The sequence below is a fragment of the Rana temporaria genome, chromosome 5 (genome assembly GCF_905171775.1).
Source record: "Rana temporaria chromosome 5, aRanTem1.1, whole genome shotgun sequence".
NCBI classification, from domain to species: domain Eukaryota; kingdom Metazoa; phylum Chordata; class Amphibia; order Anura; family Ranidae; genus Rana; species Rana temporaria.
In genome coordinates this window covers 180,166,765-180,192,250 of record NC_053493.1, presented here as the reverse complement: position 1 = coordinate 180,192,250, position 25,486 = coordinate 180,166,765, and the positions used below count along the sequence as shown (strand labels likewise).

Genomic DNA, 25,486 nt, shown 5'->3' with positions numbered 1-25,486 from the left:
ATGGGTCACAGGATTGCAATTTGTTTTGCACTCCTGTGACCCGCTCTCTGCGGACGTCACTGGAATCAATCCAGGCATCGCATCATCTCGACTCTGGGAGTCTGGATCCGCCAGGTGCCTAGACTGATGGGCGTCTTGGCCTCTCAGCTCTCCGCTGAGACGACCGCTCCCTGCTCCTCCACAGCTCAGCACTTCAATGAGCGTGGAGGAGCACAGCTGCCGATTGACAGCAGCTCTCAGCTCGGGGATCTGTGAAAACCGAGCCATCGGCGATGTTCGGTGGCTCGGTTCTCAGTGCAGAGACACTATTTCACGTGGAAATGGACAGCACACTATCATTGAAGATTTTGATTAATTGTTTACATTCACCACATAACAATGTATCACCAAAGTGTGTTGAGTTATATACTACACTTTGAATACGTGGGGTTTGTTATGTCACCACTGGGTTAAGGTTTCTGAGATGTATTATTTAGCATTTATCATGGTTAGAGTTAGGGAGTATTATATTTTTACAGCTGTACCATTCTTTACTCATATTAACCACTTAACCCCCGGACCATATTGCTGGTCAAAGACTAGAGCACTTTTTGCGATTCGGCACTGCTTTGCTTTGACTGACAATTGCGCGGTCGTGCGACGTGGCTCCCCAACAAAATTGGCGTCCTTTTTTCCCCACAAAAATAGCTTTCTTTTGGTGGTATTTGATCACCTCTGCGGTTTTTATTTTTTGCGCTATAAACAAAAATAGAGCGTCAATTTTGAAAAAAAAATATTTTTTACTTTTTGCTATAATAAATATCCCACAAAAATATATTCAAAAACTATTTTTTTCCTCAGTTTAGGCCGATACGTATTCTTCTACATGAAAAATCGCAATAAACGTTTATTGATTGGTTTGCGCAAAAGTTATAGCGTTTACAAAATAGGGGGTAGTTTTATGGCATTTTTCTTAATATTTTTTTTTACTAGTAATGGCGGCGATCAGCAATTTTTTTTTCGGTACTGCGATATTATGGCGGACACTTGGGACACTTTTGACACATTTTTGGGACCATTGGCATTTTTATAGCGATCAGTGCTATAAAAATGCATTGGATTACTATAAAAATGCCACTGACAGGAAAGGGGTTAACAATAGGGGGCGGGGAAGGGGTTAAGTATGTTCCCTGGGTGTGTTCAAACTGTAGGGGGGGTGGCCTCACTAGGGGAAATGACTGATTGCTGTTTATACATTGTATAGGGCATTTCTCCCCTGACAGGACCAGGAGCTGTGTGTTTACACACACAGCTCCCGGTCCTCGCTCTGTAACGAGCAATCGCGGGTGCCCGGCGGCGATCGCGCCCGCCGGGCACGGGAGTCAGGGACGCGCCAATAGTGCCCGCTTAGAGAGCCAACGTTATACTACGGGCTCTTGCGCAGGGGAGCCGACCTGCCGCCGTAGAACTGCGGCGGCTGGTCGGCAAGTAGTTAATAATTCACATCCAAATGCTTTTAGTCCAGGCAAATCAGGGAGAATATTTACTTTTTGCTAGCTATATAAACATTTAACACCCTTCAGTCACTCCTTTAAAGCGGAGTTCCACCCAAAATTGGAACTTTCGCTTAATCCACTCCTTGCCCCCTTACATGCCACATTTGGCATGTAATTTTTTGGGGGAGGGAGTGGGGGCTTCAGGAGGAGTGGGACTTCCTGTCCCACTTCCTCCTTCCGCCGAGGGGCTGCTAAGGCTAATAGCCTAATCGCCTTTCTGCAGCCGCTCCCTGTAGGTGATCGCCTGGGACACGTGACAGGTCCCAGGCGATCGCCTGTCCAATTGGATGGCGCCACTCGCGCATGTGCAGTGGGTGCCCGGCCGTGAAGCCGAAAGCTGTGATGGCCGGGTGCCCACACTTGAAATGAAGACGCCGGCCGGAGAGGGGGGGAGAGGAGCGGAGCCCCGGGCCGGCGCGTCGCTGGAACGTGGAGCAGGTGAGTGTCTGTTTATTAAAAGCCAGCAGCTACACTTTTTGTAGCTGCTGACTTTTAATAAACATAAAAACTGAGTGGAACACCCCTTTAATGCTGCCCTCAGAATGACTGGTTGGACAATATCAGCCCATCATTGAATATGCTGCTCCAGTGCGAACACTCTTCTCAAATCTCAGACAACCAACCACAGAAAACCTTACTAACATAATTTTGGAAAAACCTCCCTGTCAGATAACAAGCACGTGAAAGCAGTTAAGTAGCCTCTTATTACATAGTGAAAAGCAGCACTATTGTTACAATTGCTTGAAATCAAGGTATTATTGGGCTGCACTGACCAGTTGAGATGAGCATAAATCACATTTTAGAATTAGAACTTTTTATATTTTACATTTTAGAATTATAGGAGAAACATTTTAATATCTCTTGCTAAATGTAAATACCGGTAGTTACAATTACCAAGTAATGGCATAAATGTATTAATTTAAACATTTACCACCATGTTTTTTTTCTATAGGGTCTTAATTTAAATGGAAACACGCACTACTTCCCTATCATAGCTTCTTCAGCTCTCTTGAATTTTTTAAAGTCTACTAGCAGTTCCCAATATTTCAAATATAACCACATTAGTCTACCATTTTCATACTTATTGATGTTCCACGATACTGCACAGTGAGTGTCATGTTTAAAAATGTCTACCAAGCCTTCTGACATTTCTAATTCTACTGCTACTGGATTGGTTGCAGCTTTAACAAGCAGGTTTTTTTCGATTTCTAATCTTTTTTTCCTAGGTGCTACAAAGCTACAGTAAATGTCCTGTCTATCTTTGAGGGCTTCCTCAAATTCACCAAGTAAACATTTTGCTTTTGTCTGCCATTCTTTTTCTTTATCAATGTAGCTTGTATACAAAGTTCCTGCTGCTCCACTCTTTTGGGCTGCCTTGATTTCTTGCTTTAATATGTCTTGCTCATATGTCAGGAGCTTCCTTTCTTCAACCGATTTTCGACTTTGAGATATGAGAGCTTTACGGTAACTCAGTGTCCGGTTCTTTTCCCTTTCAAGCTCGATTTGCAAATGAGCCACTGTACGATGGTTCTCAACAACAATGTCCTGATATTTCATTTCCAAATCTTTTTGGACATCATTTATTTTCTGTTGATACTCTAATTTGGCTTTTCTAATTTGTGTTTCAGATTCCTTTGACCAGATCCATCCTGTGGACAACAAGAATTTTAGACATATTACTTAGATAGCAACAGTAAAAATTATACATTGCCATTATAAAATGTAATGTCTTACTCAATGATGGCAAATTTAAAGTATAGTTCCACGTTTGCAGTCAAATTTCAGAAGACACTACTATATGTTTGTTATGTGTTCCCATATATATTATATATATATATATATATATATATAAATAAATAAATACACATGTAATATCACTCTGATTAATAAATATCCATGTTGTGAATCACAGCTGTACAAAAACTTATGAAAAAATAGGATATGAGAGTCCGCTTAATCCCAGAAGGAAAAGAAGTCTAGCTGTAGACAGCAGATATCACCTCCACACATGTGCTCACAGAGAAAAGTGAGGGGGCCCGTGTAGACAGGCACCCCCTCTTGTGTAAACCCCCACCCCAAAGTAGTTGTATCACAGCATATAGTAATCAGTAGAAGGACAATCTCAGCAGATGGCTCCTAATCAGCAAGATCTGGTTGCTCAGTGATAACCGTGCAATGAGAGAGGGAGCGGACATATCGTGACTCCGTTAAAACTTTTATTCACACAACACTAAAGATCATCAAGGTGTTCACTCACATGTTAATAAAAAACAATCAGCTTTGATCACAATAATCCACATCAGCCCTGTGTCCGTAAACATAGACTCTCCTACTGCACACCGATTTCCCTGTTAGCGAGGTCTGCTAGGATGGGTGTCCCTGCTTCTGACAGCGTCTGACGTCACCACTTGCATTACATGGTTCCACCCTGACTAGTTTCGTCGTATAGACATCCTCTGAGGGTGAAGATAAGTAACACATGCAGTTCTTTTATGCCCCAAGCACGTGTCCGTGTCAGAAACAATAGGCCGTGTGTTCCGAGCCGGCTATTTCCATATTAACAGGGTAACACACTATTCCTCACTTGAAAACGCTACGATCTCTGAGGAGTGCACTTAAGTTATAATGCAATCATCCTCCGTGAGACCGTGCCCGCCAGCTTAGAAACCACAGCCATTTCCAAGTCGGCATTTCCAATACCGACTGGAGACGATCTAGCTACTTGCAGACAAATCAATCAGCCAGTATTTACACAGGCTAGTTACTTCATGCATGCACAAGTTAATTGCACACTCTCGACATTAAATATTTTAATCAGATCATAACTATACATTAAGATAGAGACATTCAAATAGAAACAAAGTATACATATCTAGCAGTGTGTTGATACCGACATGCGGCATACTATCAATTCATTAACCACTTCAATACCGGGCTTTAAAACCCACCTCCTTCCCGGGCCTATTCTGGCACTTCTTTCCTACATGTACAAATCCTCATTCTTTTGCTAGAAAATTACTCAGAACCCCCAAACATTATATATGTTTTTTTAGCAGACACCCTAGGGAATAAAATGGCGGTCATTGCAACTTTTTATCTTGCACCGTATTTGCGCAATAATTTTTTAAACGGCTTTTTTTTTGTAAAAAAAACGGTTTCATAAATTAAAAAATAACAAAACAGTAACGTTAGCCCAATTTTTTGGTAAAATATGAAAGATGATGTTACGCCGAGTAACTAGATACCTAACATGTCACGCTTTAAAATTGCGTACACTCATGGAATGGCGCCAAACTTCGTTACTTAAAAATCTCCATAGGCGACACTTTAAAATTTTTACAGGTTGCCAGTTTAGAGTTACAGAGGAGGTCTAGTGCTAGAATTGTTGCATACGCTCTAACGCACGCGGCGACACCTCACATGTGTGGTTTGAACGACGTTTACATACGTGGGCGGGACTTACGTGTGCGTACGCTTCTGAGCGCGAGCTACCGGGGACAGGGGCATTTTAATTTTTTTATTATTATTTTTTCTTTTACTTATTTCTTTATTTTTTACACTTTTTTTTACACTTTTTTTTTTTTCAATCGCTTTTATTCCTATTACAAGGAATGTAAACATCCCTTGTAATAGGAATGTGCATGACAGGTCCTCTTTAAGGAGAGATGCAGGGTCAATAAGACCCCACATCTCTCCTGCAGGCTGGAAAGAATGAGATCGTGAAAAAAAATTCACAGATCTCATTCAAACTAGCCGCAATTTCGGTTTGTTTACTTACGGGGACCCGGGCGTGACGTCATCACATCGCGCCCGGGCCTCCGACGGTCATAGAGATGACTGGTGACCAGATGGTCACCAGTCTTCTCTATGGCAAACATCCGGCGGACGGCGATCATCTCTCCGGGCCCCCGGTGGGACGGGAGAGCCCGGAGAAGCACCGGATGGCGGCGGGAGGGGGGGATGTCCCCTCCCGCCGCCTGTAAGAACGATCTAGCGGCGGAACCGCCGCTATGATCGTTCTTACGGTGCGCAGGATCGCCGCCGCTAAAAAATTATATCTCAATGATGCCTCCGGGTGCAGGCATCATTGAGATATCCCCCCGCAAAGCCCATCACGTCATATGACGTCCACCCAGGATAACAGGTCCCCGTTTTGGACGTCATATGACGGCGTGCGGGTGTCAAGTGGTTAAGGAAAAGAAAAAGCAAAAAATCGAAAGCAATATATATATATATATATATAAACATTTAAATCTTATGCATATAATGGAACGAAATCCCGTCTCCATACAGGCATACCCCAATTGTAAGTACACAATGGGGTTTATTAACTATAGCTGGAGAGTGCAAAATCAGGCTCACTTCTGCATAAAAACCAATGAGCTTCCAGGTTGTATTACCGAACAAGCAATGAATCTCATTGTTTTTTTGTTTTTTTTATAAACTTTTTATTGAAAGTTTTCCACATAACAGCGTAATCCAAAACATAGATATATCAGTCATATTTCAAATAGAATCTTAACAGGATCTTATGATAACAAGTGATCATAAATGATATGTCATATGAAACCAGTTAACGACACTTTTGTTAATAAATGGGTCAAGTCTTGAGAGCAAGTGACCAAATGCAATCAATAAAACCCACGTTAACAAAGAATATGATGCATTATAGCTCTTCACTAAACCTTTGTGATAGAGACCCCCTTCTGCCCCACCCACCCCTTAACGGGGACATTCTGTGGGCAGCGCAGAGAGGGGAAGGGCTAAAGTCAGAGCAAAATAGGCTTAACTTCCAATGTTCAAAAAAAAAAAAAAAAAAAAAACGGGTAGAAAGAACAGCAGGAATTTGGCATACCAGTGATGTATCTAACCTTTTCCCTTTTACCCTTTGAGAAGAGCAAAATCAGAGTCTGTATTCAAAGGGAGTGTATGGCCCTGTGTGAAGGGGAGGGGGGGTTGATACCAGGTGGCAGGGCAGGGTGGTAGGGTGAGAAAGTACCTAACCATCAGATCTTTGGGTGAGTACAAGTCCCGATGTCGTAATTGAATTTCTCTGGGTATCGGGTGGTGTTTGTGTAGGGGGGTTTCTATACAGTGACCAGCATGACCAAGTATGTCTGTATTTCTCGTGCATGTCCTTGGCTTGGTGAATAAGGCGCTCCATTTCCTCCACCTTGTCAACACGTGCATGCCAATCTTCAGTTGTTGGAATAGTCTTAGACTTCCAGAATATTGGGATGCATTGGGTGGCTGCATTGACAAGATGGAGTGTTAGTGATCTCCGATATTGCGATCTTGGAATGGGAGTGTGATGTAACAAGAATTGCGCTGGAGTAAGACTTATTGGTAATGTTGTTATTTGTACAATACATTCATGCACCTCCTTCCAGAATCGGGTTAATAGAGGGCATTCCCACCAGATATGTAAAAGCGAGCCTTCCGCTCCATCGCACCTCCAACAAGACGGGGAAACCGCCGGAAAAATTTTATGAAGTTTCGCCGGTGTTCGGTACCACCTAGTGCAAAGCTTGTATCGATTTTCTTGTGCTGAGACATTGATAGATCCTTTATGTGTGTGATCCCATATAGTGTCCCAATCTTCGTCAGACAGGGACATGGAAAGATCCTTGTCCCAGGCTGAACGAGTGTTTGAAGAAGGAGTTGAGTCTGGCATCAGTAGTGAGTGTAAAGTAGAAATCAGATGGCGTTTTGGTTCTCCGGCTATGCATATTTGTTCTAAGGGTGAGAGGTCTCTACACCATTTCCGTTGTGTCTGGGTAGGACCTAGAAAATGTTTGATTTGAAGATACTTGAATACGGACATGGTCACATGAGGGAGCGCTTTGGTTAGCTCTGGGTAGGATAATAAGTCACCATTGTGGAAAAATTGGTGAGCTCTGATGGCCTGAGAATTAGGATCCATAACTGGATATTTATAGGTTATATTTGGTATAAAATCAGGATTATGAGATAAAGGTGTCAGCGGGCCCGGGGAGGGAGTTATTTTCAGAGATCGACATATCACCTTAAAAGTTTGGAGCGTAGGACCTATTAAAGGGTGGTTCAAGCAATCTGTAGGAATAGAACGATGTTCTATCCATGGCAAATGGGTAATGGGGAAGGAGAGGAATGCGTTTTCTAGGGCAATCCAGTCCTTGTTTCCAGTGTGGAGATGCCAATCTACGAGCCTAGTAAGTAGACACGCTTTATGGTATAGGGCTAGGTCGGGTATACCCAGGCCCCCCCTGTGTTTTGGCTGAATCATTTTAGACCAGCTTAGTCTGGGTGCTTGGCCTGCCCATAGGAATGTTCTGCAGTGTTTTCTAAATGTTGTAAAAAAGGACTGTGGGATCATGATCGGAACCGCCTGGAGAAGGTATAAGACCCTCGGGAGGATGTTCATTTTAAGGATTGCTGATCTACCAAACCACGAAAATCTGCCATTGTTCCAGTCCGATAAGTCTGATTTAATGGTTGCAAGGTTTGGTAAAAAATTTAGTGCGAATAGCTTACTCAGATCTTTAGGGATCTTAATGCCCAAGTATGTGATATAATCAGATTCCCATTTAAAGGGGAAGTTTTGTTTACATAGTTCAACTACTGGGGTTGGCAGAGAGATATTCAGAGCTAGCGATTTGTCGAAATTAATTTGTAGATTAGATAAAGTGTTAAATAATTTGAAGTCTTTCAAAAGATTGGGAATTGTGGTGATCGGATCCGAAAGGAACAGCAACACATCATCAGCGTAAGCTGCTGTCTTGTAATGCTTTCCCCGGATCTCGACACCCTTGATGGCGTCGTTCGCCCGAAGTTTTCTGAGGAATGGTTCCATTGTGAGAATGAAGATAAGGGGGGATAAGGGGCAACCCTGACGGGTTCCATTAGTTATAGAGAAGGCGTCCGATAGGTGGCCATTGACCCTGACCCGGGCAGTGGGACCAGAGTACAGCAAATGGATCATTTGGGTAAGGCGTGATGGTAAGCCCATTTTATTTAGGACCGCCAGCATGAAATCCCAAGCCACTCTATCGAACGCCTTCTCAGCATCTAGTGATAGAAAAAAAACACTTTTTTTTGAAGAGGATAGCCAATGATGTATATTGAGAGCTTTTATAGTATTGTCCCTGTCCTCCCTTCCAGGGACAAACCCAACTTGATCTGTTGTGATGAATTTGGGGAGCAATGGGAGAATACGGTTGGAGAGTATTTTGGCATATAACTTGACGTCAACATTTAATAGCGATATCGGTCTATAGTTGGAGACAAGTGTAGCATCTTTGCCTGGTTTGGGAATTAGAGATATATGGGCCTCTAAAAAATCTTTTGAGCGTGAAGGGGAGTCCGAAAGGGTATTAAAGGTTGACAGAAAGTTGGGGATTAGTATTTCGGAAAAAGTCTTGTAGTAACCTACTGGCAAGCCGTCTGGACCGGGACTTTTCCCTGGTTTAAGTTGGCTTAGTGCTAAAGTGATTTCTTCGGAGGTGATTGGGGAGCCAAGGTCCGTTATGTCTTCGGGGGCGGTGTGCGATGGGCAGAATTCCGACAAAAATTCCTCTATCAAGGTCTTCCTATCAGGAGCTGCTTCCTGCTGACGGGATTTCTGCAGGTTATATAGCCCAGAAAAGTATTTTACAAATTGTTCTGCAATTCCATTGTTAGTAACAATGGATTCCCCGGAAGTGGCGGTTATATTATTGATGGTATAGGATGCCTTTTTTTTTTGCAGGGCCGCAGCTAAAAGTTTGCCAGACTTATTCCCGTATTCATAGAACAGTTTACTTGTAAGTGTGTGCTTACGGGCAAGCCTTTTCTTAATTTCCTCAAGAAGTTCTTCTCGGGCTTTTACTAGCTCATCGTGTGTTTGGGTAGCTAATGTTCGTTTGTGTGTAAGTTCCAGGGCCTTAACTTTGTCAGATAATTCTAAGATACGTGCTTTCCGCAGCTTGGCTCGTTTGGCCATTATTGAAATGAAATGGCCTCGAACGACACATTTATGAGCAGCCCAGACCAGTGGAGCGGGAGTGTCATCTGATATGTTTAGATATATCAGTAGTGTAATTATCGTCTAGCAAAATGGAGTCATCTAGTCTCCAAATGGGCGATCTGGGACGACTTGTAGGGATCGAGAGCAGAATAGTGATCGGATGATGGTCTGATAACAGCATTGGGTCAATAGTAGCGTTGACTAGGGAAGTGAGGTTGTTTTGTGTGAGAAAGAAGTGGTCTATCCGTGAATATTTTTTATGAAGTGGTGAAAAATAAGTAAAATCTTTCACATTTGGGTAAAGGGTTCTCCAAGTGTCATGTAAGGACAAGGTAGAGAGGGTGGATTTGATCGCTTTCAGAGCGCTGAATTTTAAACAGGTGGAGCCATTGGATGTATCTAAATCTGGTTGTAAGGGAACGTTAAAATCCCCACCTAAAATAAGGGTACCCCTTTGAAAGGATGTTAATTGATAAAGGGTTGAACGGAAAAAGGGAACTTGTTTCGTATTGGGAGCGTATATATTAGCTATCGTGTACGTAACGTTATGTAAGGTCCCACGTAGGAATATATATCGTCCCTGGGGGTCTCTCTGAATTTCTGAGACTTGAAAAGGACAATGTCGAGAGATTAAAACAGACTCCTTTAGATTTTGCCTCACTATTAGGGGCGTGAAACACTAGCGGGAAATTCCTATCAGTCAATTTGGGAATTACATCCGTACGAAAATGTGTCTCTTGGATGAGAGCTATGTGTACTTTTTCTTTTTGTAGTGAGAAAAGTAAGCGAGAACGTTTCTCGGGGGTATTCAGTCCCCTAATGTTTAAAGAATATAATTTAATGTGACTTAAGGGTCCCCCCATCTGTGAGGTGGGTAAGGGAGATGATACCGGCGTCATATCTGTGGAGCAATAATCTGGTGGGAGAAGGGCAGGAGATATGTTAGGAAAGGGTTAGGACGGGAAAATTCCAAGCCTCAGGAGTAGTTAACAAGGTAAAGGGTAATGTTGTTAAAGTACGCCAAACAGCCAGTAAATTATAGTTACCGATTAAGTGGTGGAGATAAGTCCACTCACTTTCTATTTACAAAGGACAATCGGAAGGGTACAGTGGGTACCCGACCCCCAGGACCTCACCCAAGTCCCAGAAGCCCCAGCACACCACTGTTGTGGGGTTAACCAGAGCCAGCACAAGAAGGCAAAATTTTGTTAATAAAGTTTTACCTATGAGTCTATAACTAGGATTCTTAACAAAACAAGTAAATATAACCAAAATATTGCCATATCACCCCAGAATAGATTCAGACTGAGAGGAGACAGAGTGCATATAAAAAATGCATACAGGTGCCAATTTTGTTAGTTGACCTAAAGTGGATCATAAGAACTGGTAAAATTTAGAATAGTAAAAGATCTCTCAGTGTGAATCTTACATTTCTATCAATTCAGAGAAAAAAACAACTTATTACTTCTTACTGTATGATAAAGCAGAATAAAGAAAAAACTGTTCAACTATTAGAAAGCAATATAGATTCACTATTAAATTGTTATTATTCCTTTTTGCTGGGCCTTGACCAATATTGCTAAGCAACTTCCCGTCCGGGAAGAGTATAAGTAGCATGGGTGTGCTGCCAACAAGACCGGTCAAGGCCTTTTACCTGCTACCGTGAGTACTCATGGATGTCGAGGTCCCTTCAAAGTTATACAGGAGAGGGGAGAGGTTAGAGAGACTATGGTATTAAATTGTCCCAAGTGTGGGGACTTAACTATAATAGGTATTAGGTTTGGACTAGAGTATTAGGATCATACTGTCCAGGTGAAATGATGATCAGAGAATTTTCCGGTAAGTCCAGTATCAGAAAACCGACTCCAGGGTTATCGGTCTCTGTGATCATCCAACATTAACTGGTGGAGTTTTACCAGGGTTGAACAGGGGAAAATGGGTATCCCTCAGTATAGGGCGAAATGATAGTTCATTGTTGTTTGGTCAAAGTGCGTTTTGGGTGCCCATAGAACAGTTTCTGAGGTTAAAATGTTTCCGCTATTAACCATAGAGGGAAGTCTATACGTTCAAGCCGAGGGACATCAGTCGGCGATGACACCTTAGTGGAGAACAAATCGCTTTATGTCCTTTTTTCTTGAGCACTCCGAAAAATGAAGAAAGAAAACACATCAATCAGGAATTGGTGAAACTTTCAAGGTCCATTAGACAACATATACATATGACAAGCCGTTCACTCATTGTGATCTCTTCTGGCCCTTCTGGCCTCCGGTGGGGTCATGTGGTCTTGCTCTCTTCTTGCCCCAGGGGAGTTCTGGGGGAGTCTTGAGTTGGAGGGGGATCTCATCCTGCGAAACCTGGTAGCTTGGGTTTCCATGGGTGTCTCAGGTGGTTTCCCCCTTCTCCCAACTGACCGTCGGTAGGGTGCATACCAATCAGGCACTGAGATCGGAGGCAAACCAAGTGTTTCACAAAATCTGGGCAGGTCTTACGGCACTCTCAGAGATGCATTGCGACCTTGGTTAGAAGCTGCCAGACAGAACGGAAATTTCCATTTATACCTAATGTCTCTTGATCGCAAGGCCTCCAACAGTGGTTTAAGATCACGCCTATGTTGTAGGGTGATTCCTGAAAGATCTTGGTACAGCTGGACCGGGGTTTCACCACAATGCAATCTCTGTCCCCTGGCTTTGATCAGAATTTCTTCTTTTAGTTTGAAGTCTGACATGCAACATATTATGTCCCTAGGGGGATCTGTATCTCTACCCCTTGGGCGCAGGGCACGGTGTATTCTCTCAAAATCAATAAAGGTTTGAGGGGGTTTACCTATAATAGAGTTGAACAGGGTAGTGACTTCTCTTTGGATCTGGTCGCCCTCAATTACCTCCGGCACTCCCCTCACACGAAGATTCCGGCGTCGGCCTCTGTTGTCTAGATCTTCCAGCTGTCGGTTGACTTCCCTCAGCTGGAGGGTATGGTCATCTATCTTTCTGGTAGATTTTTGAAGAATTACTTCATGTTCATCCGTTATCTGTTCAGTGGCTGATACCCTGTCAGAGAGGGAGCGCAGGTCTCTGCGGAGTTCAGCTATTGCCGCAGCAAGAGTGTCCTTGATGTCTGCCGCCACTGCTCTTAAGTCCAATATATTAATCTGTGGCAATCCAGCACTCCCGGTTTCCGCCGTACCCCTAATCATTTGAGGGGGTATCTCTGGTCCCGGAGCGGTCAGCACGATGTCGGTGGGTGTTTGTGAGGAAGTCTGGAGTGAGCTCTGGGTAGAGCCCCGGTGGATGGGTGCCGTGTTCCCTCGGGGAGTGTGGGGCTGGTCCATGGTATTGTGCCCTGCAACTCCGGTGTTTTCTCTGGGAGACCGGGAACGCGAGGCCGAGGAACGGCGGGATGAAGTTCCCATACTAACCGGCACCTGAAAGAGGTCTCCTGGGCAGTTTGTGCCTTATGTACTTCAGTCACTCCTGACAGTAGGCTGTAAGCGGGTATATTGCAGTAAAGTAAGGAGATGAGTCAATTTAGACGAAAGTGCTGCAGGCCACCTCTAGGTGGAACAAAATGGTTGCCGAGCCGGAGGTCTGACAGACTTTACGGGTCTTTCCGACGTTTAATCCAGGCGCAACATACAGCAGCAATGTTGTTCCCCGGTCTTTCGGTCTTTGCTGAATCTGGTGGCTTGATGGGGGGTCCGGAGGAGCAGGAATTGGGAGCAGATGGGTACCTCAGGGAGGACCAATATAGCTACCAATGCAGGGCACAGGCTTTGCGGTCCAACAGACAGTTTCTCTCTTTTTTTTTTTTGTTGTTTTTTTTTTCCCCCCAGGGGGCTGTGTATTTCTATGGTGTCCCCAGGCAACTCGGTCCCCAATTCAAGCGGTTGTGGGGTGTTGGGAATCAGGGGGAGACAGATGTGGTCGCCTGGAGCCCACCCAGGGAGGACCAAGATGGCCGCCGACACTGGGTGTAGGCCTGACACCGCAGCACTTCAGGCAGGTATTACCTGGTATAGGGAACCCCGGTGGTGTCCACAGGCCGATTAGTCCCCGGTCCAGGATGTGGTGAGGTGTAGAGAGGCAGGGGGGAGCAGCTATCTCCGCCGGGGGCCTTCACTTAGAGGACCAAGATGGCCGCCGACTCCGGGTGAGGGCCAGGTTCGCGGCCTTTCAGGCGGTGTTTGAGGGGTGTAGTGTGCTCCGGTCGTGTCCCCGAGCTGTCCGGTCCCCGGTCCAGGCAGCGGTGGGGTGTTAAAGAGCACGGTGGGTCAGAAATGAGTGTGGGAAGCCGTCGCCGAGAAGACCAAAATGGCCGCCGCTCCGAGACTAGGCCGAAGCCGCGGTCTTTCCTAGTTCACTTCCCCCGGTCCAGGAAATCCGTCCCCGGCGGCCTCAGACGGCGTTTTTTTTTTATTTTGGGAGTTCAACTGCAGGCAGGAAGGGTGTCTCCAGCTGGCCAGGCGTTTTCCTGCTAGAAAAAAGGTTTTTAACTGTCACTAAAGCCAATGTGCTTTTCTGAGGTGACAGGAGCTCTTAGACTAAGCGTCCATCATCCCTGCTGGCTAGGCCACGCCACGCCCCCAATCTCATTGGTTTTTATGCAGAAGTGAGCCTGATTTTGCACTCTACAGCTATAGTAAATAAACCCCACTGTGTACTTAAAAGTGGGGTATGCCTGTATACATATGCACAGATACAAATATAAATGTAAACTATATGAAAAACAAAATAAATAAATATAATATGAAATGAATAATACTCTCTATCTTAAAAGTTATTATTTAAAATGGATGTTAATCCCTTCATGTAAAAATAAAAATGTATTAACATTACTTATTCATTAATATTTACTATATTAGGGAAAGAAATTAACTCTATCCAACACCATCTTTAGACCCATGTTAGCATTCCTAGTCAATTTAGCCCTATAAATCCCATCAGTGGGCTATAACAAGAAGATTACGTTCAGACTCACAGAGCCAAATCCCCACGGTCATTCGATCAGGGCCAAACATCATCATTAGTCCAATGTTAGCATTCCCAGTCTACTTAACCCTAAAAATCCCATCAATGGGCTATGGCTAAAAAATTAACCACACGATCATTCAATCGGGGCCAAACACTCATTCTATATTAATTACATGGGGAATCTGATGATGGGATCATCAAATCGAACAAGAATGAGTAAAACAAATATGTATTATAACTATATATTAAAACTCTATATTAGAAGATACTGGAAAAATATAGATATATCCAACGGGTCTCACTTTTTGATATTTCCCTCACCATTTTTGTGCCTCTCCAGTTCGGAAGAATTCTGTCTATACCCCAGAACTTCAGACTGGACGGGTCCTTCTGGTGATATTTCTTAAAGTGGAGAGAGACCCCTTGGTATTTTTTAACCAATTTCTATGTTGTAGATATGCTCCGAAACCCTTTTCATAAGTGTTCTTTTTGTCCTCTTGCCTTGCGATCATGGGCCCTGGCATTTAGGGGAACAGGGACCTATATGCCTGGGGACCCTGTATATGTCATATTAGAAAGAGTGACCAATTCATACTGTTGGGACATATACTGTAAGATGATGCTAATGTAATCACCTCCAACCACCTGTCTGTCTGTTGTCTTCTATAATGTAAATGAGTTGAGTGTGGCTTCTCTGTCACCCATTGTTGTCTGTGCTAATTGACCCTGCAGTTGTATGAAGGAGTTCTGTGTTTGATATGTATGATAATGTGTATTGTAATTAGGGCGTCACAACGGCTGCTTTAAGGGATTAGTTAATTAGCTCATGTTAATTAGGTTTCTGCTTACAAGAGTAATATGAGCACCTCCTCTTTTACTGTATATCAGACTTGATTCTGGTTATAATAAACAGTCAATTTTTAGCAAGTATTGCGTCATCGTGTGCTTGAGAGCAGCTGGAATATCGGATATCTATATCCAGACTGATAGGAAACGGTATATGACGAAAGCACTCAAGCGGAGTGTGGGACGTTTCATTACACCCATTAATTGGTAAGCAGACTGGTTGGTGAATTGAGCTGGGATTTTTTTTTGGTTTTGTCTTTCAAGCATTTTTCCTTCTATGTGCTCCTTGCTGTGAAGGCCACTTATAGGTGGGGGCAGGGGCATCTCTTTTACTGGTGTAAATAATGATACATGGCAAAAACTACAAATTTGGTATGATTTAAAAAATAACAACGAAAAAACTAAAATCATGACTTTGTATAGCACAGTAAACTGTCATTATCATAGCAGATTCCACAAGCCACTGTTATCAGTGAAAAACAGAAAGAGTTGGCTTTTGGAGTTGCATGTCATGGTTCAAGTTTTCTAATAAATGTAACCAAATAAATGTGGTTTTCTGACACGTCACTGGCAGTTCTGCCTCTCATAATTTTTAAAAACATTACTATGATCTTCCATGTGTATTGCCAATTGCATCTGAGTGCTGCGTGTGTGTTTCCCCATCTGTTCAGCTACTACTCCTAGTGCCTCCACAGCTGCCTGGGGCTCTATATATTTCACCTATGTGATTATATAGTGGTATGGTCTCAGCATTTGGGGTTTAAAGCTTTTGGTTTGTTTTCTTTGGAGGATTCTACATACCATTAGAGGTGTATTTCCAGGGATTCAACACCTATAATGGAATTGTCATTCATCACCTGCATGAAGATCATCAGACTTTATTATATTGTACAACAAATATAAAGTAGGCACCAACTAAACTACATGCATCCTACAATTGACAGTAATAAAGATTACACCCATATTCACTATTGTGCAATTCCAAAAACATAAAAAATGCACAAAAAAAATATTGCACAAAAAAGAAGTCGCACAAAAAAAGTTCCACAGAGATGCTGTGAAAAAAAAAACGTTTTAGTTAACCACTTGCCGACCAGCTGCCGGCAAGTCGGCACAATCCCGCAGGTATACAGCAGCACCTTTAGGGGCGATAGCAGGCCGATTGTCGATTGGTGTATATCCTGCTGGGGGGAAGCAGCGTCTGTGAGCGGCAAAGGAGAAAACTTGGAACGCCATGCTCAGATTGTAATAATATCATCATTACACACGCTTTGTGGTCCAGCGGGCCTTTGGGCTCTGGTGAGTGAGCATTATTAGTGTTGGAGCACATTTTCTGATGGAATCATATAAAGATGCACAGTGGAATGGAATCATTTAAAGCGGGGGTTCACCCTATAAAAAAAAAAAATTTCTTCTAGCATAAAATGAGGCATAGTAGCGCGAGCTACAGTATGCCTGTCTTAATTTTTTTATCCCCGTACTCACAGTATAATCGTACATAGAAGATTCCGACTGCCCACGGGGAATGGGCGTTCCAATCCAGACGGAAGGTGATTGACGGCCGGCTCTGGCGCGTCACGCTTCTCCGGAAATAGCCGAAATAGGCTTGGCTCTTCACGGCGCCTGCGCATAGTCTGTGCGCAGGCGCCGTGAAGAGCCGAGACCTACTCCGGCTGTCTTTGGGGAGTGTGACGTGCCAGAGCCGGCCATCAATCACCCTCCCTCTTGAAAGGAACGCCCATTCCCCGCGGGCAGTCGGAATCTTCTATGTACGATTACACAGTGAGTACGGGGATAAAAAAATTAAGACAGGCATACTGTAGCTCGCGCTACTATGCCTCATTTTATGCTAAAAAGTTGTTCTGCAGGGTGAAACACCGCTTTAATTGAAGCGCAAGGATTTGAAAATGGTCACAGTTGAATAAGGACTTCAACCTGCATATTTTTACAGCACTTTTCATATTTGATATGTATATGCACTAAGCTATCACTGATAGAACACTGTAGTGGGCCGCTGCACGGCAGGGGACACGATGCACACAAATCCCCATTCTGACAGGAGAGGAGAGACAGATCTCTGTTCCTAGTAATCAGAAACAGCGATATGTCTCCTCCTCCAGCCAGTCCCACCCCCCCCCCAGTTAGAAACCCCCACGATAAAACACATTAAACCCCTTGATCGCCCCCTAGTGTTAACCCCTTTCCCTACCAGTGACATTTACACAGTAATCAGTGCATTTGTGTACCACTGATCAGTGTATAAATGTCAATGGTCCCAAAAGAAAAGTGTCCGATATATCCGCCGCAATGTTGCAGTCCCGATAAAAATTGCAGATCACCACCATTCCTAGTAAAGAAACAAAGAAAAACAAATGCCATAAATCTATCCCCTATTTTGTAGACATTATGGCCCGGATTTACAGACATCGGCGCATTTTTAGGCGGGCGTAGCGCATCTCATATGCCGATGTAAAGCAGAGAGCCAAGCACCGAATTCACAATGCAAATGCTGCCAACGTTGCGCCGGCGTAACGTAAATTCGGCAGCGTAAGCCTGCCTAATTCAAAGTAGGTGGAAGTGGGCGTGATACATTTAAATGAAGCGTGACCCCATGCAAATGATGGTCCAAAGGAACGGCGCATGCGCCGTCCCGTGGACGCATCCCAGTGCGCATGCTCAGAATCACGTCGAAAATACTCCATGTGGTGGAAATTTGAAGATGTATTTAATATGTATTGTCATAATGGCACCCAGTCTTAGTACTGCCACAACCCGCTCTAAATAGAACTGACTGGGGCAGTCTGAGGCTGGTTGAATCTCGTCTGGTAGTAGAAAATGTCTTGAGGTTGGAGTGTGATGTTTGCGGCGTGGGTGTATGTCCGCTAACGAGGGGCCCTCTGTGCATTTAGCACCGACGATCGTTGAGGAGGGGATGCGCTCACTCCACGGGCACACTAGTGGTTATGGACAGATGTGCGCTCTTATCTGGGTCTTGTCTGATCAGCAGGGCTTGCGATTCGTAGCGTACGCCTGTAGATAGCTTCCTTTCCACCTTAATAAGGGTATAATCTGGATATGCATTATTCTATGGAATGGCGCAGATTAGGATTCTATCAGCGATTAATATTGAGAGCTTATGGACGTTTCTGGAGGGGCACATGCGCTCCCCGCCCGGACACGCCCATAAGACTTTAGCAGCATTGTATGTACTTCTATGCATTGTATTGTATCCATTGTATTATATTCTATTCATGTATTCTATGGGACTTCCTGTTAGAAGGAACGTCCTTATATGGTGTTAGCTGTGTCAGTGGAACATCATGTGTTAACCACTCCCATGAGGGAGGTGTTTAATGGGTGCAGTGAGCACTTCCTGTTTTGGGTAAATAAAGGGTGCTTGGCTGAGCCTTTGGGGCAGGGATGCTGGCAGAATGATATGAGAACAGGCTGGTGATGATGTCTCTTTGTATGAATGGCAGAGAATGATGGTGAGTGAATCTATTTAGCTTAAATAAGCATTATTTCATTAAGATGGATTCTGTGCTTAATAGCACAGGGCAAAATGGCGCTGTGCTCTGCGTACAGCCCAGCTTTTTGCCACCACATCCATAAGATACGTCGAATCACTGCCTATGACGTGACGCAACCTACGCCCAGCCCTATTCACGTACTACTACGTAAACAACGTAAAATACGACGGCTGTTCCCTGGTCCATACCTTAACATGACTTACCCCATGCTTTATGAGGCTTAACTTTACGCCGGACGTAGACTTACGTAAACCGCGTATATGAATGAGTCGGGCGCAAGTACGTTCGTGAATCGGCGTATCTCCCTTATTTGCATATTCGATTCGTAAATCAATGGAAGCGCCCCTTGCGGCCAGCGTAAATATGCGCCCACGATGCGATGGCGTAGGAAACTTACGTTGGTCGGATGAAGCCCAATTTCAGGCGTATCTAGTTCTATGGGCACTGCGCACAGATACATAGGTGCACATTTACACTTACGTGGCGTATCTCAAGATACGACGGCGTAAGTGCAACGTGAATCCGGGTCTATAACTTTTGCGCAACCAATGAATATAAGCTTATTGTGGGTTTTTTTTGGCCAAAAATATGTAGAAGAATACAAGATTGAAGAGATCTTTAATTTGCAGACAGCCTTGGAGCGGTGTACACTCTACTTTCCTTTTGCTAAGAATACATATTGGCCTATTCTTTTTTGGATATTTATTATAGCAAAAAGTAAAAAATAGGATTTTTACGTCATACTTACCTGTAAAATGCTTTTCTTTGAGTACATCATGGGACAGAGTCAGGCTAAGATTCATTACCTTCTGGGACGTCCCAGAGCAATATCCTTGAGGGGAGGGAGACACCCTGCCAAATAATAATAGCCATCAGAACTTTACACGGCAGCCTGCAGTATACTGCAGCCGAAAGCCGAAACCATCGGCTGCTCGAACATCCACTTGATAAACGTGTACCCTGAAAACCAGGTAGCAGCCTTACAAATCTGAGCCACAGATACCTGATGGCAAAAAGCCCAGGAGGTTCCTATACCCCTGGTAGAATGCGCTTTCACCCGAAAGGGGGGAGCTTTATGTTTCAGCCCGTAGGCCTGAATGATCAATTGACGGACCCAATTGGCAGTGAAAGCTTTGGAAGCTGTCTGCCCTTTCTTGGATACTTTTGGTAAAAAAATAAAAAAAGTCTGATTCTCGGATCTCCGCAGATCTAGACAAATAAACCTTGACTGCCTGGACAACGTCCAAGGAGTGCAGTCGTCTCTCTTCTGCCGAACGAGACAGAGAGAAAAAAGAAGGCAAAATAATGTCCAGATTTTTTTGTTTTTTTTTGTTTACAAACTTTTATTAAAGAAATAGATGGTGGTACAAATCCATACAATTAATGCAGATACAAAATGAGGGTTAAATCATATGAGAAATCAAAACGAGTAAACAAATCAGTACATCGCATAAAGGTCTCAAATATTATCCATATTAGCAGACAAGTTGAAGGCCGGAAAAACAGTGTAATTGGCTGAAATCAAACTATATCAAATAAAGTATGACAAACGAGGGGAGACTAGACTGGGTTAAAGAACAGGGGGGAATGCTCAATCCAAGGAGACCATTTGTTCCACCTTAATTAATAACACAGATACTAACAAACTACCTTATATGATTAAATGGGAACAAGACGAAAACTTCACATACTCTACAGTTAACTGGGATAATTGTATAAACAACCTACACAAGTGCACTAAATCCATCTCTATCAAATAAACGTCCCTAAAATTATTTACAAGATGGAATTACACCCCAATTAAACTCCATTCCATTTTTCCTTTATCTTCCCCTTCTTGCTTCAGAGATTGCAGTTCCTTAGGCTCGTTCCCCCACATCTTCTGGCGTTGTGACAAGGTCAGAGGCATTTGGTCACAACTGGAGAATTTCGCCTCCAAAATCTCTGGCAATATAATTACCTTAACTATACATAATTGCATTATTTTTTCCCCAATCACCGGTCTTTCCACATGCCAACTGAGGTTGATTCACACAATATGTGTCGCCATACACTGGCTAATAGCTTTCCATTGGAAATCACCTTCAATTCCCCTAGCCCCACTCAAACCCAGAATCAACAATATAAACTTAATGGAAAAAATCTTACATACCCTACAAAACAATAATGTCCTGATTTGAATGAAAGGCCGATACCACTTTTGGCAAAAAGGAAGTAACAGGTCGTAACATGACCCTGTCATGGTGAAGGATTAAATATGGTTCCCTGTATGACAGGGATGCCAATCCTGACACCCTCCTAGCCGAGGAGATAGCCATCAGGAAGGCTAGCTTGAGTGACAGCAAGTCTAATGGGATTTCCTTTAATAGGTTCAAATGGTTGCTTCTGTAATACAGACAGCACCAAATTCAAGTCCCAAGGACACATAGGTGACCTAATGGGGGGAAGCAAATGAGTTGCCCCCTGCATAAAAGTTTCAGATTAGTAAATGGGAGGCTAAAAGGCCTTTGGAAGAACACTGATAGGACCGAAACTTGACCTCTTATTGTACTCAAAGCCAATTTGATTTCTACAGCCAACTGTAGAAAAGAAAGAATTCTCCCAAGCACATATTTTCATGGATGCCATTTTTTGGCTTCACACCAAGCAATATAAGCCTTCCAGACTTTACGATAGATTTTTCTAGTGACAGCTTTTTTAGCATTTACTAGGGTAGAGACACTACTGATCTCGAGATGCCGCTGTCCTTCAGCACCCTGGCTTCAATAGCCATGCTGTCAAATTTAGAGACTGTAAATTGGGGTGGAATATAGGACCTTGAGACAGTAGATCAGGGCGACAGGGAAGCATACATGGTCCGTCTATTGTCACGATCTCTGGGAAGCAGGATCTTCTGGGCCAGGCTGGTGCTACCAGAATGACTGGAAACCCCCTCTTTCTGAATCCTGCACAACAAGTGTGGGAGGAGAGGGATCGGAGGGAAAGCATAAACCAGGGAGTACTGGCTCCATGGAACTATTAGAGCATCTGCTCCAAGTGCCAGAGGATCTCTTGTTCGGGACACAAACTGCTGTAGTTTGTTGTCGAAACTGGTACTGCCTTGGGGCTTATGTAGGCCACTGCAGTGGCATTGTTGGACTGGACCCTGATAGGGTAGTCCTGAAGCTCCACCGTCCAGGAGTGTAGAGAGCCAGACGTACTGCCCATAATTTCAGGACGTTGATAGGCAGGAACTGGTCTGTTCCTGATCATTTCCCCTGAGCTGAGAGCCCGTCTAGGGTCGCTCCCCAACCTGAGAGACTGACATCTGTAGTCAGTACTCTCCAAGTTACTGGGAGAAAGAATTTTCCCTTTTGCAGGTTCTGCAGCCACCAATTTAGGCTTGAGCATGCCTGAGGGGATAAGCACATTGCATAATCCAGGGCTTTTCTTCCCCTGTTCCACGCCAACAAGATGTCTTGTTGTAAGGGCCTGGAATGGAACTGGGCATAGGGCATCGCCTCCAAGGAGGATACCATTCTCCCTAGAAGGCTCATACATAGCCGAATGGGGAGTTGTCTGGTGCCCCTTATCTGACACACCTGATCCTTCAAAACACAGATCGTTATGGGTGGCAAGAATACTCTTGCTTGGACTGGGTTTAGGATCAACCTAGATACTTTAGATTTTGAGCTGGTGTTTCTTCATTTATGATTCAGCCTAAGATTTTCAAATACTGCACTGTGTATTTTATGCTCTGTTCTAGAGCCTGAACTGAGTGATCTCTGAGCAGGCGGTCGTGCAGATACCCGAGCACCAGAATCCCTTGGGCCCTTAAAAGACCCAGTACTGGTGCTAGGACCTTTGTGAATACCCGGGGAGCTGTAGCCAGCCTAAAGGGTAGAGCCGCAAACTAAGAATGACGTTGCTCTACTGCAAAATGTAGGAACCTCTGAGGCTGTAAAATAGGTATACAGCCCTCAAAAATTCCACTCGCCTACTCGCAAAATGCGAGTGGAATTTAGTGCAGGGCGAGTAAGGAGCAGGGCTGGACCAGTCTGACAGCTTCCTCGCTGATCGCTTCTGGCAGAAGCAGTGCAGGCTTTTTTTTTTACAGGACATCAGAGCTGCCGGAGGGGGATTCCCTGATCGATATATGCTTACGGCACAAAGCAGCTGAGCTGCTCCTTTAGCTTGCTCCGGTGGATGGATCCCCTTCCAGCGCCTTCTGCAGCCTGGCCGACCTCCCAGCGAGAATGTGATTGCCCGGTCGTGCCGCCCTCCTCCTGTGTGCCTGGACAGGAGGAGCTCCGGTGGATGGATCACATCTCGGCACCTACTGCTGCCTGGCCGACCAGAGAGAAGGTGAGTACCCGGCCGAGCCCAGCTGCACATGGAGGAATTTATCTTTCCATATTTTATGTGCAGCCAATGAAAGCCCGCAGAAGATTGAGCGGCTGCAGGAGGAATATGGAAAGATCAATTCCTCCATGTGCAGCTGTCGCCTCCACTCCTATCCAGGCACACAGGAGGGCGGCACGGCCGGGCACTCACCTTCTCTCTGGTCGGTCAGCCAGGCTGCAGCAGGCGCCGGGATGTGATCCATCCACTGGAGCTCCTCCTATCCAACTTTTTACTGCCAACGTGCTCCCTAGTTCCTCCTGCATACCCCCTCTGCTCCTTGGCTCCTCCCCAGTGCTCTCTGGCCCCCGTGCCCCCTGGCTCACCCACTGTGCTGCCCTGCCCCCCCCACTGTGCTGTCCAGTCCCCCCTCCCTCAGTGCTCTCTGGTCCTCTCTGTGCTCCCCCATGCTACCCCCACTGTGCTGTCCAGTTCCCCCCCCACTGCTCCTTAGCTCCCCCGCAGTGCTCTCTGGTCCCCTCTGTGCTCCCTGGCTCTCCCCCTCACTGTGCTGTCCAGTCGTCATCCCCTCCAATAGCTCTTCACCTCCCCCAGTGCTCTGTGCTCCCCCACACTGATATCCCCGGCACAGTGCTCTCTGGTCCTCCCTATACCCCCCCCCCAGTGCTCTCCAACCCCATGCTCCCTGGCTCCCCCAACATTGCTCTCCAGCCCCCCAGAGCTCTCTGCTCCCCACATGCTCCCTAACCCCTCCCAGTTCTACCTGCACCCCCAGTGCTCTCAATTCTCCCCAGGCGCTTTCTGCCCCCCCCCGTCCCGTGGCACTCCCTGTCTCTCCCTGTGCTTTTAACTTGCCCTGTGCTCTCCAGCTTCCCCTTGTGCTTTCCAGCCCCCACTTTTCTCCCTGGCACCCCCCCATGCTCACCACCCCACTATGCTATCCAGCTCCCCCCAGTGCTTTACAACAACCCCCACCCCCCTGTGCTCCCTGGCTCCCCCCATGCTCTCCACCACATTGTGCTATACAGCTCCCCCGGTGCTCTCTGACCCCTATGCTCTCCATCACCTCGCTGTTCTCTCTGCAGCCGCCAGGCTCTCCACTCCCACCAGTGCACCCCCCAGTGCTCTCCACTCCCCCAGTGCTCTTGCCCTCCACACTCTCCCCCCCTCTGCTGCTCTCAGCCTCACTCCTGTGCTCTCCGCCACCCTGTTCCCTTTTCTGACCCCCTGATAGCTCTGCTAGGTTCCCCCCTCTTTTCCCTTCGGCTGCTACGGGGGTCTCAGGCTGGGGAGTGGGGAAGGCACCGCTATTATGGGCTGCTCAGTCTATCTTTTGACCCAGTCCAGGCCTGGCGGGCAAATTGAGCAGCGAGGCTTGCAAGGATCCATAGTTCTGGAGGGAGAAGAGCTCTAAAGACCTCCCAGGACTGGAGGACAGGCTGACTGGGGCCGGAAAAAGTTGACGGGTGGAAGGTAAAGATGACCGGGGCCACTCCATCTCACAGCAGGACGCTGTCCCCACCCAGAATGAGAACGGACCCTGCCTGCTACTGGCCGTCATGAACATCCTGCTGTCATGAAAGGTACCGTACCAAGCATCACACACAGCTTCCTACAGACAGGCACTGCAGACTGGTACACAGGAGGGGCTGCAGACAGGGACGGGGCTAGGGATCCCTCTCTCTCCTCTCTCTCTCTCTCTCTCTCCCCCTCTCTCTCTCTCTCTCCCTCGCTCTCACCTTCCCTCTCTCTCTGCGCTGGGATCTTCCCCACTCTCCTTCCTCTGTGTATGTGGATTGAATCAGTGACACCCCCTTCCCATTCTCCCAGGGCACATGGGAAAATCCTAGAGGGGTTGTCACCTTGCTGGGTCCCAGATGTTGTATTGGCTGCATATGTCTGATAGGTGCCCTGGAAGTGGTGCTGATCGCCTGTGTGCTAGATCATACATCTTTCTGCAGCCATTTTTACTTGCTTGAATTTTTTTTTATCCATTATGGGCGTGAGTGGGGCCTCATGTCTAAATTTTGCCTAAGGCCTCACAAAGCCTAGAGCCACCTCTGAGAGGAGGCTACAGCGCTCCCCTCCCTCTCTCCTCCTCTGTGTGTCACAGAGATGCAGGCTGTGTTACAGAGCCAGTGTTCCTGATCGATCCCCCCTCCCCGCGCCGCAGCCGCTCTGATGTCCTGGGTTGGGAGAGGCAACTGGTGTCGAGTAACTTTCAAGGCTGGCTAGTGGCTCGTGACTTCAAATTTTGAGCCCTGCTTACCTGTAAATACATGT

The 25,486-nt window shown here is 45.4% G+C and overlaps 1 protein-coding gene across 3 annotated transcripts in view; it reads right to left on the bottom strand.

The window, feature by feature from the left end:
• Positions 1-2,370: 2,370 nt before the first annotated feature.
• Positions 2,371-25,486, bottom strand: part of CCDC127 (coiled-coil domain containing 127) — a 267,130-nt gene continuing 244,014 nt past the window's right edge. For all 3 annotated transcript variants that reach the window (XM_040353432.1, XM_040353431.1, XM_040353430.1), the window contains one exon: positions 2,371-3,184. In XM_040353432.1, the coding sequence (XP_040209366.1) occupies positions 2,514-3,184 (671 nt within the window). In that variant the 3' untranslated portion in view covers positions 2,371-2,513. The remainder of the gene's footprint in view (positions 3,185-25,486) is intronic.